This window comes from Eleginops maclovinus, chromosome 5 (genome assembly GCF_036324505.1).
Source record: "Eleginops maclovinus isolate JMC-PN-2008 ecotype Puerto Natales chromosome 5, JC_Emac_rtc_rv5, whole genome shotgun sequence".
Lineage (NCBI taxonomy): Eukaryota > Metazoa > Chordata > Actinopteri > Perciformes > Eleginopidae > Eleginops > Eleginops maclovinus.
In genome coordinates, this window is record NC_086353.1 from 4,330,491 (window position 1) to 4,346,715 (window position 16,225).

Below are 16,225 nucleotides of genomic sequence, written 5' to 3' on the forward strand. Positions count from 1 at the left end.
CTCTCTCTCTGGGACCCAAACTTGTTTCAGGAAAAAGCGCCTGAACATATTTTCTCTCTGAAGAAACAGGACGGCGGTGTCCGTGCCAAAGGAGAAGGCGTAAACTTCCTCCAAACATTTCCTTCGCCATCTCCGCTTTCGAGACTTTTTGTGGAATCGTTTGTAACGAGAGGAGTTTTTTTTATGGTCTGGTTTTTCCACCTCCGACAGCACCTGGTTGTTTCTCTTCTTACACGGATTCCTGCTTCCTCTCCTCAAACATTTGAATTGTGCGGACATGGACTGGGGAACAGATCTCTGGGTAAGTTGACAGCTGACACAAGAATAAGAGCCCTCTGGGAGAAGTCGCTACTAAAACAAAAACCATCCCTTAAGAGTACTACTGCGTTTGCTTTCGTCGACACAATATGTACTTTTCCACGGCGGGCCTGGGTTAAGTGATCTTGCTGTGTAAAAAAGGCTTCAGCCAGATGATTTCGCAACTCCTAGCTCCCTGCATACCTTATCATAAACAGAGGGGAAAGAAGTGTGTTTTATTACTCTTTCTGCCCACCTTATCTACCACACTGTGGTATAAAGGTGTACTCCACCACCACACTCCCCCTTTCGTGCATGCTCTAACCTGAGCTGTGCTTTGTGACAACACCTCTCAGGGAGTGTTGTAGGCTCAGGATTGTCCCTGCATCTGGTCAGTGTCTCCCTTCGGCTGTGAATCACAGTGACAGTCATCAGGTCAGATAACCGTGTCCTCTGTGCAGGGAACAGGGAGAAAAGCACCCAACAAAAGGAGCATCTGATCAGGGCTGCAAGTTACCATTATTAGCAGTAGTTTCCTGGTTAATCAATCAATTGTTTGGCCTATGAGGAATTATAAATATCAAAAAATATATGTGGTCAAATGATGGCTTGGTATAATGCAGGAAACCACTTTTAACCACAATACCTCAATATCCTTTAAATGATCCTTGTCTTTTGTCCAAACTATTTTGCCAGCTATGTTCAGTATGTTTTGGACTCCCATGGCCTTAATACGATGTTGATGTGTCTAGACCTAAAGGGACGTTGTTGTGATCATCTTCAGATTGACCATTTGTATTCTGTGACTCTACTGTGACATGTTAACATGATTTAATGTTCAAAAAGTGCTTTATTTTGCTCATACTGCTTGTGCTGCAGCACCTCTTTTTAGCTGACTCGCTCTGTTGTGATTGGTCAACCTTTTTGAGATGTCCCGCCCCTTAGCCTATCATGTACTATGTATTAGAGCACTAGCAAATAGAATCGCTATTGTTACATAGTGATGTCACTATGTTACGGAAGTAAACAAAGTGTCCAATGTCGGAGAGAAACTCCCTCTGGAGGGATTTATGTGATTTTGGCCTTTGCAGACCATTTACATGCACTAAAACCTACTGTAACACACTAAAGGAAAGGTAAACCCCCTGAAAGAAAAATAGGGCACCTTTTAAACAACCTCATCTGAAAGTAAAAGTAGTAGTGAATTAAATCCCAAACTAAATTACATCATGTCCATTCTTTGAATATTTGCTATTAAAAACTATGCTGACTATATTAGTATAGTAAAAGAAAATGTCATGGTCAGTTCTAAGCTTTGGGAATGTTTTACAAATGTGTGTGTTTCTAAAATTGTAGGTTCAATACTGAGTTTGTTATTTATTCATAAGTTCTATTAGTGTAAGAATAAGATATTAGTATTAGATCTGCCTGCCTCCTAGCCTAAACTCAAGAACTGCAATGGAAATGACTTTGTTGCAATATTCTGATTATTTTTGGTACTGCAGGGTTCCCCACACATAGACTTTACTTTGGCGGGCCACCCAGGTATATTAATGGCCGCCCAAGTATATTTCGCGACCCATTTATTATTTTTAAAAAAATGTATCCGTCCGTGAGCACGACGCCATCCGGGATCGATTAACTAGTTGACAATGACGCTCTATGCCTCCTTTACCTGTTCACTCTGCTATCAGGGTCTGCTAACAAGCAACAAAACAGAAAGACGCAGAACCCCCCCCCTTCACGTACCCTGGTATTGGTACTGTATGCATCGATTAGCATAAATCAAACAATCAATTAATCATAGATACAGCAAATATATTGTACGGTTGACCATAGCTGCTTTCTATAAAATAAAGGTTTGGGTTGTTGATTTAACAACAAAACGGATTACAGTCAAAAAAGAGTTGCTAGAACAGTTTGGAAAACAACAGATTGTTTTATAAACCAAAATCTGTGAAGATATTAAGTCTCATGTTGTGATTATGTATATACAACCTACCTCCAATAACTACTTTTGTCCTACCAGCAGTTTAGGACCTGAAGACATCCTGTTTACTACCCCTTACAACACAGGAACGCAGGAAATCCTCACATTTGTGAGACTGAAACCTGAGAATGTTTGGCATTTTTGCTTCATAGCAACTGCAAAAGTAGTTCCTCATACATGTTTCTGATGTTTGGTTTGCCACTCATGAACAGTGTTGGAAAAGTACAAATGATATGGTCTTCAATAAAAAATTTAAAAAAGTAGCAGCATCAGAAGTTACTTCAGTACCAAAAGTCCTAATTCTGCACAATGGCCCATTTGAGAATAACATACAGTACAGCAGAGTGATCTGCTGAATGTACTTCAAGTATCAAAAGTAAAAGTACCTGATAGATTCAAAGGTTTTAATGTCATATGGACAGCTACAGTGTAGGAATGGCAATGAAACTCTTAAGTCCTGAGTTCCTCCATCAATGCAACATAAGACATAAATATAAGAATTTTAATATTGTAGTTTGTCAATATCGACTAAATTTGGATACTTAAAATACTGTCTATATTTTTTACAACAGTACAGCATTATACAGTATCATCATAAAGTGGGCTTTTATTATACATGTAACTGTTAAAATAAATGTAGTGGAGTAAAGGTACAATATTTGCCTCTGAAATCTAGCAGAGTAGAAGTATAAAGGAGCATTAAATGGAAATACTCAAGTACAATATGTCAAAAAAGTACTAACACACAATACCTGAGTAAATATACGTAGTTCCTTTCCACCACTGGTAATTAACCAATCATCTCAGCCCGACTCAGAGACACAGATATGTAAGGTGACCTGAAGGAAAATGCGTGTTATCTGTAGAGTGTGTTTTGATTTTGAGTAAATCATCCTGACTGTTTCTGATATTTGGATTAAAGCTGCATTTTTGGACTAATTTCCTTAATCTTGCTGAGATTATGTTCACAGTCTGCACACATTCCCGTGAGATTAAACCAGTGGTGGATAGTAAGTACATGTACTCAAGTACAGTACTAAGGATGATCTGTTGATTATTTTCTTCATAAATGTATTCATTCGATCTATACAATAGGAGTAAACCGAGAGAAAAGCCCCACATTGTATGTCTGACAAACACTAACACACCTGTTGATCTTCTGGTTACTATCATATTTGGCAAAAAAGTATTTAAGAAGCAGAACATTGTCATATTTAAGAAGCAGTAAACAGTGAATTGATGGTTAAGTGATTATCCATACCTAATATTCCAGCCTTAATGTCCTGGTATTTATAACAAACAGAAATGATTTTCCTTGAAGGCTGCTAATCAGTTACTATTTGAAGTTGTCACCTTTGGTTTGAGGAAATGGTTGTTCTCATTCTTAGCAATCTGACAAAAACACATAGTATTCTCTTTGATGGTTTGATGTACACACAAGCGCACTTCTTTAACCCTAAAGACATAAAGTTCCTCCCTTTTTGTTGCCTCAAGGCTGAAAATCCTCTCTTTCAACACGGCCTGCCTGTATATGATATACCAGGCCTCAGTTTGGACACGTTTCCCCTACATTCTGCCTGATTTTGTATTTTAATCTGAAATTGCAAAGGAAAAACCAACATGCTTCCCTTCTAGAACATGAATATACTCAAAGAAAAGCACTTAAAAAAGTGATCAGTGATAAAATAAGAAAGACAATGAGATTGGAGACTCTCAATCTTAGTAGTCTGGTTTTTGAAGAGGACAGATTCTGCTAATTTCCAGGTTCGTATTTCTATCTCATTCCTCTACTGTGACATGTCTCCATGCTTTAATGTTCAAAAAGCTCTTTATCTTTCTCATACTGCCTGTGCTGCAGCACCTCTTTTCACCCTCTGTCTAAAACCAGAGCCCAGTGTGCTCTGATTGGTTAGCTGTCCGACTCTTTTGTGATTGGTCAACCGCTTTGAGCTGTCCCGCCCCTTAGCCTATCACTTACAATTTGCAAGCCAATAGAAGCGTGTTTGTTACATAGTGATGTCAGTATGTTACAGAAGTAAACAAAGGAGTCTAATGGAGGTGTTTCATGCAGAGGGGGGGATGTGAGGCCGAAACACCCTCTGGAAGGATCACCTTTGCATACCATTAACATGCGCAAAAAACTACATACCACAGTAAAGAGAAAACCCCAAAAAACATAAGGACTCTTTTTTTTGGCTTGTTGAGTCTCTAAAACATTTTGAAAGCTATGCTGCAGGTTGTGAGGCTCCAGTGACTTCCTGTTTACTCAGTTGATTGCTTTGAATAGGAGAAGGATCCAGATGATTCCTAGCAACTGATTTACACATTACAAAAGTCCCTACTAGCTAAGACATGAAGTGCAACCTTTTTTAGTTAGTCATTAGTTTGAGAATACTTATTAAGAAGTCAAATGTTATGGACAGCTTGTGCACACCGTTGAGCTCATGTTATGACTGAGTATAAGCTAGAACCTGACCTCAGATCAGTGTGTTTCAGGAAACATATGCTGCTGCGTGCCGTCACGGTGAGGGGTGGGACTAGTCTGACTGGTTCCTGGGTTTTGAGAGGCCCCTGGGACCGTCAGTCACAGGGCGGAGGTTCACACTGAGCGAATGATTATCTCATTCCTGAACCCTCTCCCTATCAGCGTTTCCTCCTCTGGCACAAACATGTAGATGTGTTACAGTGGAAGTAATGGGGCGTTGCAAGTGGAGTGGTGGATACGTGCAGGAATATGCCTTAAAGTTATGATTCTATGATACAAAAAAAAACCAGTTTTACCCCGTCCTATTCTCCTGTTTTCTCATCCTGTTCCTCCTTTTCGTATCGAGGACATTGCTAACTGTGCTACATATGATCTCCATTTAGCTTTGCCCTCCTCTGAGGACTCAAAATCCTTGTCTCTGGATCCAAAAGATCCTGAACAGACAGACACAAACACACACAAACACACACACACACACACACACACACACACACACACACACACACACACACACACACACACACACACACACACACACACACACACACACACACACACACACTCAAGAGTTGTCTTTCTTTCAGCTTTTCTTTGTCACATTAGCCTTCAGTGAGTCCTTGTATGTCTTGACTGTGTGTAGAAATAAGCCAGAGGGGACAGAGACGACAAACGTTACCTGTCAGACAGGTTTGTGTGTGTGTGTGTGTGTGTGTGTGTGTGTGTGTGTGTGTGTGTGTGTGTGTGTGTGTCATTTTGATTAAATAGAGACAGAGAGGAATGTTGGAAGGACATTTTCTCTTTTCTCTACTTCACCTTTGTAGTTTGTGTCTGTGTCTGTCTCTGTGTGTGTGTCTGTGTGTTGGTCTGTGTCTGTGTCTCTGAGTGTGTTTCTGTGTGTCTGTGTGTGTCTGTGTCTGTCTCTGTGTGTGTGTCTGTGTGTTGGTGTGTGTGGAGGGTTATTCTTAGACTTCCAGTTTCCATTTGTATCAGATCCACAGGCTAATGAAAGGTGGTTTGAGCTGAAGTGCTTCTGAGTTTGTCGGCTGCTATACTGACACTTGATTCATTGTTTACAAAGATAACTCTTTTATGTCTCACCTCTTCTGCGACAGTACATTTTAAATGTTTGCATTGTTGCACTGCTGGTTGGTCCTAGTCTCAGTGTCTGCAGATGACAGCGAGTGTTTTGATAATGCAATGATGCGTTCATTGTGATATCTAATTCTAAATTCTCAATGGTGATATTGATCTCATCTGAAAGCGAAACCACCTTGTTGGAGTTTTGAACTGTCAAGTAAAATAAGTTATTTAAAGTGTCCACCTTTAGGCGGCTTTAGGATGTAATAGTGATGGTTATTTCTATTTTTGATACTTTACCATATACAGCAGATTAATCCAAAACAAACACCATCATTAGTTGGAAACGTATAACCCTTGACTTTGAAAAACACGTGTTTTGTTCTGCAGCCAGATTCACTTCTTGTTTTGGAAGCTTTTTGCTTCCAGTCAGAGGTTGAAACCAAAGACAACTTCACAGTTTCAGCTTCTTTTTAAACTGTGTCTCATATGTATGGTTTCAGTCTGTTATATTTGTCTAACATTTGGACCATGTGACAAAAATGGCTGCAAGTCCTACAGTGATGTACCTCAGTTCAAATTGAAAGTGATAAATCAAAAGCCCAGAGCCAAAACAATGAAAAATGTGTGTTAGGGGTTTTCTGTGACACATTTCCAGCTCAGGGTGTTTCTCTACAGATGCAGCAGCATTTGTGTGCATATATTAAAACATCTGTCTTTCTGTGCTTTTCCTCTCTTAGGACCAGTATGATCACATCGACAAGCATACGCAGTCGGGCCTCGACCTGGTGGAGCGGTACATAAAGTTTGTGAAGGAACGGACAGAAATAGAGCAGAGCTACGCCAAACAACTCAGGTGTGCACGGATTATGATCCTAAATTGGTCTTTGTGCATTCATATGTGTCTAATACTGAGTCACTCTGCTTCTTTTACACTGTCTTACAGGAATCTATCAAAGAAATATGCAAAACGAGGAAGCAAAGATGAGCAAGACTGCAAGTAAGAGACCAATGTGACCTTTTCTGTCCTTTTTTTGCGTGAATACAAACACAATTATGTAGGTTATGTTGCTGTTAGCCTCTCAAAGGTAGATTTAACACTTAGAATTTGCAATACATTTAGAAACTTGACACTGTAGCTCCTTGATTTCACAAAGTAAGTTACCAAAAGTAGACTTGTCATATGCTGACTCTCAATAATTAGCCTTTTTTCTTGTGCAACATTTCAAAAGATAGCTGAACATTTTCCTGACACTTGCATAAAAACATGACTAGTGGTTGCATTTATGCTTTTAACTTCTTGTATCCAAGAGTCATTTATAAAATATAACTATTTATGGATGAGGAACAGCTGATCAGTATAGAAAATATGACATGTTCTGAGTTTTTGTGGTTTTAACTTCCCATTGTAATACATTTCGGTTGTGTTGTGTGTTATAAAAGATAGGCTCCATTAATGTTGGAGTTATTCCTTCATTTGTATTATTTAATAGTTAAACGTTTATTTTCTTGCTGTTTTTTTGTTGTAAATGTACCTCTTATTTTGTGTAATTATTTTAGTTCATTAAAGTAACTCTTTGTGCTTTTATTTTGAAGGTGGGTTTTAGGCAATGGGTGATTTGGGCTCTTGGTGTTAATGTATTAGAGATAGGCATTGCCGGGAGTAGCTCACTAGAGATTGCAAATGTTTTTTTACCAGGGAAAGACATAAGGAGGCCACAGGAAAGGCAAATAGCTCAAGATACAGGAAAACCATTGTCATTGTACTGTTGGATATTGGATCAGTGAATAAACTGAACACTAAAGGACGTTCTTGCCTGAGATTCCCGAGATGTTGCCTCAGCAGCACTTTTATTTTTGAGAAACTGTTCTGTTTTATTTCTTTATAGTTTCACCACTAAAATTACAGTATTTCAAGCGACATACATTGTGTTCCTCGGTATGTTTTATATAAGGGTTCCCTGTGTAAAAACTTGCTTCAGCATGCGGAGAAATCCAGCTGTGATGATTTTCCTAATTGTCTCTCCCTCCGTGCTGCAGATTCAGCAATCACGCCTCCCTCCAGGAGATCCTGAACGAGCTGAACGATTACGCCGGCCAACGGGAGCTCATCGCTGAAAATATGATGACCGGTATCTGTGTGGACCTCACCAAGTACCTCCAGGATCTCAAACAGGAGCGCAAAACAGTGAGGGAGGGAGGGACATCACATGGGGAAAGAAGGAGGGAATACTGTGGTGTTATTGTCATAAACCGCAGCTTATTAACTGAAATATTTTCCATCCTCAGCACCTGGCTGATGCCAAGAAGGCCCAGCAGAACTTAGAGATCACCTTTAAACAACTAGAAAGTGTGAGTCATGTTTTGTTGTTGCGTACAGAGTTCTGGTTTGGGTCACATGTCCGTTAATTAGAGGATTTGTTAACTTCCAATACAATAAAAATAAAACATATATGTTACATAATATTGTCAAGCAGATTTATTTTACAAGTCCATCTTTTATTACAACTTCCCAACTATTTACTTGCTATCTCTATTTTCCTGAAAAAAAGTGTTTAGTTATACACTTTATGGATGATTTGACAAAGCCTTTTATTTTCCTTATTGTAGCTAGTTTTGTTGAGTTTGGAATCAGTATTTCGACAAGGAAAACTAAGTTTAAATGTCTTCGTCTTCAAATGATTATTGGAAACTTTATTTTGAATGTAAGTGGAACTGTTTGGGATTGCTTGATTTACTGCAATACTCTTAATGTTGCTATGGTTCCTGTGCAGGGTGAGAATTTGAGTGTCTTTATTTTATTTCACCTTGATTAGTATAAGTTTACATAGTTTTCAAGAAACCTTTAGTGAATTATTTGAGGATAATCCCGGCCTGTTGCGACTTCAAAAATCGAATCCTACTTTCTTATAATAGGTCTTACTTTTTAAATGTAAGATTTTACGTTTTATTTGGGTTCATTTATAATTGTATAATGTTTTATAGATCATCTTTATATGGTGGCCGTCATTCATTTGTGTGTTTGTGTTTGTACATGTGTACATGTGTATGTGTGTGTGTGTGTGTGTGTGTGTGTACATGCGTATGTGTACATGCTTGCAGACAAAGAAGCGCTTTGCCAAGGAGTGGGGAGAGGCTGAGAAAGCCACACAACAAGCCGAAAAAACGGAGAATGACCTCAATGCCACCAGGCTGGATGTTGAAAAAGTAAACACACACACACACACACACACACACACACACACACACACACACACACACACACACACACATCTGAGCGCTGATTTCACGAAATATTCAGTCAAAGAATAACCTTGAACCTTCCTTGCCTCTCCTCCCTACGCTTCCTCCCTGCATCTGTTTCCCGCATACCTCCCCCCTTTTGCGTTTTGTTTTGCATCTTCTTTCCCTCTTCCTGCATCCTTTCATGCACCCCTCCCTTTTTTCTCCGCTGCCTTTCTTTTACTCTGTAGGCCAAGCAACATGCCCATGCCCGCACACACACAGCGGAGGAGTGCAGGAACGACTATGCTGCACAGCTCCAGAAATACAACAAGGAACAAAACTTATTCTACTACACGGAGATACCGCAGATCTTCAATGTGAGAGAGAGACACGTGTAAACACACAATGCAGTACAACTAGCCAATGCTCACACACCTTTTTAGATATAGAAACCAAACAGACCCTTTAAAATCAAATCCTTCTCCAGTGTTTTTATTTGAATGTGCATTTTCTAAACGTTCACAGTGTGATTTAATATGACATTTAAGGAGGCTGTGGTATGTTTGTGTGCCGAACAGAACATGCAGGACATGGATGAGAGGAGGATTCAGCGAATGGCGGAGGGATACTGCCAGTTTGCGGACATCGAGAAGAAAGTGCAGCCCATCATCTCAAAGTGTTTAGAAGGGATTTTCAATGCAGGAGGGAAAATTAATGAAAAACAGGTAAATGCTTGTTGTGTTCTTACGGTCACTTTGCTTAAATATGTTCAACCCACATTATAAAACAATAATGGGACTGTGGCTGTTTGGCCAGTGTCCTATCTAAGACACCTGTGATCTGATTGTTGTGAATCTTGGAGGGATGCTGGTCTACGTTGTGATGTTTACAAGGAATAGTTTTTATTCTTGGGAAATTGGCTTATTTTCCAAGAGTTAGATGAGTGGATCGCTCGTATAAAACCTCCTATCGAACTCCTGAAAGGAAAACAAATAAGCATTTAATGAGGCTACTTACCTGTTTCAACTTAAATACACCCTATGGAGCTTTCTAGTTAAAAAAACAAACGTTTCGTTTACATTCACTGCACTCACCGAGATGCATTTTGTACAAGTCCAATGAATTCCTTATTGAACATTTTCAAAGCATTTGGACGAACACTTCAACCAGGAAATGAGCATTTGTAAATCAATTATTCACCCTTTCTTAACGTGGACTCTTGGGAAAAACCCAACTTTTTCTAAGCCGTTGTAGAATCTTATTATTCACACTGTGCCTCAAATGTTGATTTATCTTTAAAGTGAGGGTTTTTTGAAACTGATTTTTCCCCCTATTATTTTATTTGTAAGGTTACATTTCAGTCGAGTTTACTGATTTAAAGGGGCCCTATTATTCTTTTTGAAGTGAACCCTTTCCTGTAGTGTGTTATATAGGTTTTTGTGCATGTTTAGGGTCTGCAAAGGCTAAAATCCTAAAGTTCGCCTCCATTTCACTCCTTTGTTTACTTCAGTAACATAGTGACATCACTATGTAACACTCACATTTTTTTATTGGCTAGCGCTCTAACACATTGTAAGTGATAGGGGCGGGTCATTGACCAATCCCAACAGAGCCGGACAGCTAACCAATCAGAGCAGACTGGGCTCTGGTTTCAGACAGAGGGTGAAAAGAGGTGCTGCAGCACAGGCAGGATGAGAACAATAAAGAGCTTTTCGAACATAAAAAAATGGAGACATGTCCCAGTAGAGGAACGAAGTACAAATATGAATCCTGAACATAAAAAAAAGTATCAGCCAATGAAGAGTGAGCAACCTGTTGTTCACTCTGAATCTACACAGAAACAACACTTTACTTTCTTTGATGTAAACCTTTGTCCATTTGTCTCCCTGCAGGACTCGATGCTGTTCATAGAGCAGCACAAATCTGGTTTTGAGCGACCTGCAGATGTTGAGTTTGAAGACTACACCCAGGGAATCAAATCAGCCACCTCTGAGTCAAGCCTCAACCCTCCTAAAGTGCGCGCCAAGCTCTGGCCTTTCAGCAAGAAGACCAAGGTGAATTTGTTTATCTCTTTAAATTAGCTTTGCTTTACTTTTGCATAAAAGATGCATCGTCTCAAGGACGAAATACGTACCGCCTCTCCCTTCGCTGTTATGCCATTTGACAACCTGAAAATCCTCCCTGTCCTGTTCTTCGAATGGGACAGGGCTATTAATATGTTATTTGGCTAAAATTAAGAATTAAGAAAAAAAAAGATATCGCCAGACCTTTTCTTTTAATAAACAAAACGTTTTTATTTCTAATCATAACTACATCAAAACTCCTTCAATGCGTTGAAGAATAGGTGTCATGTTACAGCTGATTGTGTTTAAACCTGTATTTTTGGTTTGACAGCCTGTTGCAGATTTAGGTTACAGACAGCTTTGAAGAAGTCAAATATGTTCGTAGATCTGGGCCCGGCTCTCTTGTTAGGCTCCTTTTTGTTGGCCATTGTAGAAGTGCAAAAATAAGGCTCACACAGTCTCATAACAATGCATTAAAACAAACACACACACACACGAAACTCAACACACATTCCTCTCATGTCTTACCCCACCACCCAGTTGCCCTCAGGGACCAATTCTAATTCCTGTCTGCTGCTCAGACTTGCCCTAAAAACACCCCTCGCTCTCTCATTAACTCCTTCTCCCCCCTTTTTCTTTCCTCAAAAGCCTCTGCATCTGTTGACTCCCCTTTATTTCCCTCTTCTGTATTTACCAGTGTAATTTTCTGCCTCCTTTGTTCTTCTTCCTCTACTCCCCTTGTCTTTTTTTTTTTTTTACCACTCTTCCACAGTTTTTCCCTCTGTCTTACTCTCCCCCGTCCCCTTTCCCACCGGGCAGCCGCCCCCTCTCCCTCCCCCTCTCCAAGCTGCAGCCTTCCCCTCTCTCTGTCTGCCTGAGAGAGTTTAATATTTCTTTCAAACCCAGGATTTCCACCTTAAAGATTTTACACAAACAGCACCGGGTGAGTGACGACATCTGCTCAGGTCCTCCCCTGCTGTGTGTAAACATCCCCCCTCCTCATGCATTGAAGCTATTCCTGGACATTTGTACAGTTCTCAGAATCAGAAGTCCATGCAAAATGTACATTGTTACAGCAAAAGTATAGATAGCTACAAAATGGAACTCTATTAGATAAAGGCATGCACATAATATTTAAAAACAATTTACAAAAGGGCACATTCAGGTGGATAAGTTTTTATGAAATAAATTAAGTATGACATGCAGAATGTAGTGTGGTAGCAGCTAGATAACAGTAGTAAACATATGTATTGCACAGTACCTTATTAAATGGTCTAACTAAGAAGTAGCAGCAGGTATTGATAATAATCTTAACATGTAGATATTGCACATTTTATGCTAGTTACTCCAAAAGTGTGCTTCAATTTGTGTTTTTGTTGTTCATCTATCTCATTTTGAGTGTTCATTTTCCTCTATCCAGATATCGCATGCTGAAAAGCACATGGTAACTGTTAATAACACATATTTAAGGGTAGACTTCAAAGGTGCTTAATTAAAAGTATTCTGGTGCTGGATTCTTTTTAAAGGGGTAAAAAGGGATAGTTTGGATTGTTTGAAGTTGGGTTTCATGATGTCCTTATCAATAGTCAGTGCATTACCTGCAGTAAATAGAGGAAGTGCTAATTCTGGTAAAACAGAAAGGAGTGTCTGCATGGATGCAAAGTAATCCACTGCTGTTCCAACAATGCAAACTATCCCTTAATAATTTGTGTGTCAGTGAAAACAAATCGTGCAGATTTACTTACTGCAGTGAGAACAGATTCCACTAAAGAATTCTGACTTTTTTTGTGACATTTTTAGTCATTTTAGGGTCTGCAGGGCTTCACGTTACCTCACCTTTAATCACAGCTGTGTGTGGTCAGGTGAACCAGCTGTAAAACTGCTGTGCTGAAAGTGCATGTAGTTGCCATGTGTTGGTCCTGCAAAGCAGGATTATTTGCATGGGTGCAGCTACCCCTTCATTTACAAAATGAAGTGAATGTTTCTAATGGCTCAGTGCAATACATTTTTAATCAAGGAACACTATTAACTTCATCTTCATGCTTCAGAGAAAAGTCTTTATTCTGTGATGCCGCATTGATTAATTACATTTAAATCTCTCACCTAACTATTCAAATGGACACAATTTATATTATATATTGAATTTTAAAGCGGACTACTTGTAGCGATTCATTTATAGGCCTGTTCACCCAAATAACAACAAAACCACATTTAGTTATTTTACCCCTTACGGTTTCTTGCCATACAAATAGCTTTTGTTGGTAGGATATCTGATATCTTTAAAAAAGGAACGTCTCCTTTCAGAAAAATGTGGATGCTACTTTGAATTACCCAAACAAACAAGCTGTAAAAAAAAAGTCTTCATCCAGAATAATTAGTACCTATTTATATTCTGGGCATCTCGTTTTAAATCTTTTACCTCACTTATTCTTGACCTTTGTCTCTGTAGAGGTAAAAAAGAAAGGCCCCTTTTGTTGAGACTTAATGTTTAGAGAAAATAATCCAGGATTTTATCACAAAAAAGCTTGTTTTTGAGCCTCATTTTAACAAACAGCTCAAAGTCCAGCAGGAGTCTACCACTAAGCTTTTATCCAAACAAAGTTTTTAACCACTTCAAAAGTGAATAGTGCTTTGTTACTCCTCAGTCTCAAAATATTAGGGAATTTAAATCAGTTATATTTGGGGAATAAACAAGATTCTTGCACCTCCCTGGTTGTACATTGGTATGGCATCACAGGAGAAACAGTTTTACTTGTTGCATCAGACGATTAAAAGAAACACATTTAATATTCAGTGGTATTCTGAGGGGATGTCATACGGTTACTAATGGTCTTTCTCCTCACTGTCTCTGTCTGTAACAATGTGTGTTTCCTCGTAAAATAATAATTATGTGGCTCGGGTGGAGAGAAATTGAAACGGAAAGGAGTGACATCTGGTGGTGAGCACTTAGAACGGTTGGTGTTTACTTGCTGCTTGAATTGTGTGTGTGTGTGTGTGTGTGTGTGTGTGTGTGTGTGTGTGTGTGTGTGTGTGTGTGTGTGTGTGTGTGTGTGTGTGTGTGTGTGTGTGTGTGTGTGTGTGTGTGTGTGTGTGTGTGTGTGTGTGTGTGTGTGTGTGTGTGTGTGTGTGTGTGTGTGTGTGTGTGTGTGTGTGTGTAGCCGCTTCCTGCAGAAGATTTCTCTCACCTTCCCCCGGAGCAGAGGAAGAAGAGGCTGCAGTCAAAGATTGATGACATCTCTAAAGAGCTGCAAAAGGCACTGGACCAAAGGTGACACATTCAGGATCATCCTACAAAAAACAGATGACATTTTTGCCTCTGTTATTATTAGGTATGACCTTTGATTCATGGTGTAGCACTGTGAACATTTGATCTTGTTTGGGGCAGCATAGTGTGGTGGTATCACAAACGATAAGTTATTATTTGCCCTATATTTCTTTGGGTTTTGGTATTCAAACAACCATTTAAATACTTTCTTTGGTGGACACCTCAGTTAGTTCAGAGTAGAGTGACATCACTGAATTTTAAAGCTTTTGGACTTACTTTAAAGGGGCTCTATTATGTTTTTCGGGGTGTGTTTATATAGGGTTATTGTGCACGTAAATGGTCTGCAAAAATTAAAATACAGAAACAGTGATGTTTTTGACAAAAGTGTGCTCCTAATTGGGGAGACACTCTTTCCTCTGCCCCTGTAGCCAAAGCCAGTTCCATAAAGAAAGGGTTTTCCCAGTTTTGTGTGGGAGAACTTAACTGGTCCACATGAAGCCTTGACCTCCCACACGTCTGGTATTAACAATAATTGTGAGCCAGGCTTTGTCACCCATCATCGGTACCTCGGCTCACTTATATCATATAGAGCTGCACAAAGTCTCCCTTCAGCAAGTCTCCTAGCTGATGCTACACAGGAGAGAAACTTCCTTAATGAGTGTTCACCTTTTTCAAAATGATAACACTTTTCTTCCCCATTTTGCCCTCAGCGAGGCACTGGAGAAGATGAAGGGTGTGTACGAGCAGAATCCACAGATGGGAGACCCCTCCTGTCTGGAGCCTCAGATCTCAGAAACTGCTCAAAACATCGGCCGCCTGAGGGGGGAGTTAGCCAAATATGAGGTTAACACACGCACACATGATATTTAAGCATTTTGTGCATTTGTGCACGTCTAACATATTGTTCATCACAGACGTGGCTGTCAGAAGCAGTGGGAGGAGAGGAGTCTTCCAACGCCATCAACAATAATACTCAACACACGTAAGACCCGTATTTAAAGGAGTCGTTTAATGATTTGAGAGATTTGCTAATTAACTTTTATGCTGACAAGAAAATGTTTGTTTCATTTATTTGAAGCTACTGCGCGTTACATTAGTTTAGCTAATAGAGTAGTCTGAGCAGTAATGCCGGGAAGCTAATGTGTCAGCGCCGCCGGCTTGTTGTGGCAGTATGATTATTTGACTAAACTGACTGCAGGTTAGATAATGTTACAATCTAACATGATATATATATATATATATATATATATATATATATATATATATATATATATATATATATATATATATATATATATATATATATATATATATACCATACAAGATGCATTGAAAACATCTCCCTTCATTCATTTGCATTTTGGATTGTGAATGACAGTTCTTACCAATCTTTTACAATGCTAGTATTTTATATAAATAACATACAGTATTAGACTGGTAATGACCCCGCTGTTCCCTCATGTTTCCAGTCTTTATGCTTAGCTAAGCTAAGCTAAGCTAACCAAGGTGCTGGATGTAGCCTTTTTACTTTACAGATACTGTAGAGTGGTATCAGTCTTTTCATCTAACTCTAAGCAAGAAAGCAACTCGAAACCCAGATACTGAACTATTTTTTAATAGTGAATGAGCTGAATACACTGAATAAAATAACTTGACTTTTGTTCTTGGACATTTCCAGTGGCGTAGCAGCTGAACTGCCTCAGAATATCTACCTAGAGTTTGATGACGAGTTTGATGACGTAGAAACCCCTGTTGGCCAGTGCACGGCTCTGTACACTTTTCAAGGTAAGTGGTCATATTCATCTACCTAGATCGCTCATAAA

At 39.3% G+C, this 16,225-nt stretch overlaps 1 protein-coding gene across 2 annotated transcripts in view; it reads left to right on the plus strand.

Moving 5' to 3' along the window:
- Nucleotides 1–16,225, plus strand: part of LOC134865271 (cdc42-interacting protein 4 homolog) — an 18,423-nt gene continuing 2,198 nt past the window's right edge. Inside the window, exons 1-14 of one of the 2 annotated variants that reach the window (XM_063884761.1) lie at nucleotides 1–301; nucleotides 6,590–6,705; nucleotides 6,796–6,849; nucleotides 7,890–8,037; nucleotides 8,139–8,201; nucleotides 8,952–9,056; nucleotides 9,323–9,451; nucleotides 9,653–9,799; nucleotides 10,967–11,128; nucleotides 12,558–12,581; nucleotides 14,296–14,405; nucleotides 15,113–15,245; nucleotides 15,317–15,384; nucleotides 16,081–16,187. In XM_063884761.1, coding sequence (XP_063740831.1) covers nucleotides 278–301; nucleotides 6,590–6,705; nucleotides 6,796–6,849; nucleotides 7,890–8,037; nucleotides 8,139–8,201; nucleotides 8,952–9,056; nucleotides 9,323–9,451; nucleotides 9,653–9,799; nucleotides 10,967–11,128; nucleotides 12,558–12,581; nucleotides 14,296–14,405; nucleotides 15,113–15,245; nucleotides 15,317–15,384; nucleotides 16,081–16,187 — 1,390 coding nt within the window. In that variant the 5' untranslated portion in view covers nucleotides 1–277. The remainder of the gene's footprint in view (nucleotides 302–6,589; nucleotides 6,706–6,795; nucleotides 6,850–7,889; nucleotides 8,038–8,138; nucleotides 8,202–8,951; nucleotides 9,057–9,322; nucleotides 9,452–9,652; nucleotides 9,800–10,966; nucleotides 11,129–12,557; nucleotides 12,582–14,295; nucleotides 14,406–15,112; nucleotides 15,246–15,316; nucleotides 15,385–16,080; nucleotides 16,188–16,225) is intronic. The other variant, XM_063884762.1, reaches the window with a different exon arrangement.